The sequence below is a fragment of the Pseudomyrmex gracilis genome, unplaced genomic scaffold, assembly GCF_002006095.1.
Source record: "Pseudomyrmex gracilis isolate BER0280 unplaced genomic scaffold, ASM200609v1 scaffold_1587, whole genome shotgun sequence".
NCBI classification, from domain to species: Eukaryota; Metazoa; Arthropoda; class Insecta; order Hymenoptera; family Formicidae; genus Pseudomyrmex; species Pseudomyrmex gracilis.
Genome location: NW_018022171.1, coordinates 22,699 through 23,982, shown reverse-complemented (window position 1 = coordinate 23,982; position 1,284 = coordinate 22,699). Strand labels below are relative to the sequence as shown.

At 49.8% G+C, this 1,284-nt stretch overlaps 1 protein-coding gene across 1 annotated transcript; it reads left to right on the top strand.

Moving 5' to 3' along the window:
* The first annotated feature begins 423 nt into the window (after positions 1-423).
* Positions 424-1,284, top strand: LOC109862281. The gene has a single exon (XM_020442276.1). The coding sequence runs from the start codon at positions 424-426 to the stop codon at positions 1,282-1,284; it is 861 nt and encodes a 286-aa protein (XP_020297865.1).

The following is a 1,284-nucleotide window of genomic DNA, read 5'->3' as shown; positions in this document are numbered from 1 at the left end:
CGGCGGCGAGGAGTAAGGGATATTGCATTCCTTGCAACTTGCCTTATCGTCTCGGACGAAGAGTTCATCGCTGCTTGCATAAATGTCCACGTTGTCGCGGGGTGCCGTCGTGCGAATCGGAAGAGATAGAATTAATTAGATGCGAGCGATGCAGAAAAACGTTTTACGGGCGCGAGTGTCTCGAACGTCACCGGGCCGGAAAATTGTACAAAGATGGGTGGGTGAGCGTGTGCAGCGCCTTGCAATTCTGTGACGATTGCGGGCGGGTGTACAGAACAGCGGGTGCGAGGCACAAATGCGGCGTTGTGTTTTGCAACATTTGCAGTTCGCGCCGAAAGGTGCGAAAAATGTAACATTTTTGTTACATTTGCCCTCTCGCGCAAAAATTTCACCGGGAAAGGGAAAAACACGCGCGTCGCATTCATGTTTTACGATTTCGAGACCCGGCAGGACGAGACGCTTGAGGGTGGCGAGACCGCGTCAATGACAGTTCACGTGCCGACTCTCTGCATCGCGCAGCAGATTTGCGTCACGTGCGCGCATGAGGACGACATGACGGTGCGTTGTCGGTGGTGCGGTATACGCGAATTTGTGTTTTGCGATGATCCGGTGGAGCAATTCGTCGATTTTGCTACAAGAACGACGAAATGTTTCAAGCAGATCATCTGCATCGCGCACAACGCCAAGGCGTTCGACGCGCAGTTTATTCTGCGTTACATCGCAGAAAAACGCGTCGAATTAGATCCGCGAGTAATATTAAACGGGACAAAGATCATCGTATTAACGGTCGAGCGTACGAAATTTATCGACAACATCAATTACATGCCGATGCGTTTATCAGCTTTGCCGAAAGCTTTTGGTTTGCGAGATAGTGTGGAGAAAGGATATTTTCCACATTTATTTAACACTCTCGCGAATCAATCGTACGTCGGTCCGTTATCATCCGTTGAATATTACTCGCCCGACAATATGTCCAGCGAAGAACGCGAGCGTTTTTTATCGTGGCACGCGGAACAGACGTGCAAAAACGCAGTCTTTGATTTCCAACGCAAGATAGTGCGTTATTGTCGTAACGACGTCGATATCCTGCGACAATCGTGCATGGCCTTCCGCAAGATATTTCTCGAGCAAGGAAATGTATGCCCGTTCGAAGACTGCACGACCATCGCTTCCACGTGTATGCGTGTTTTCCGTAAAAACTTTTTACGTGAGAAAGAGATAGGCGTCATTCCTCGCGGCGGATATTGTCTCGCGGATACGCAATCCCGCAAAGCTCTGCAGTAG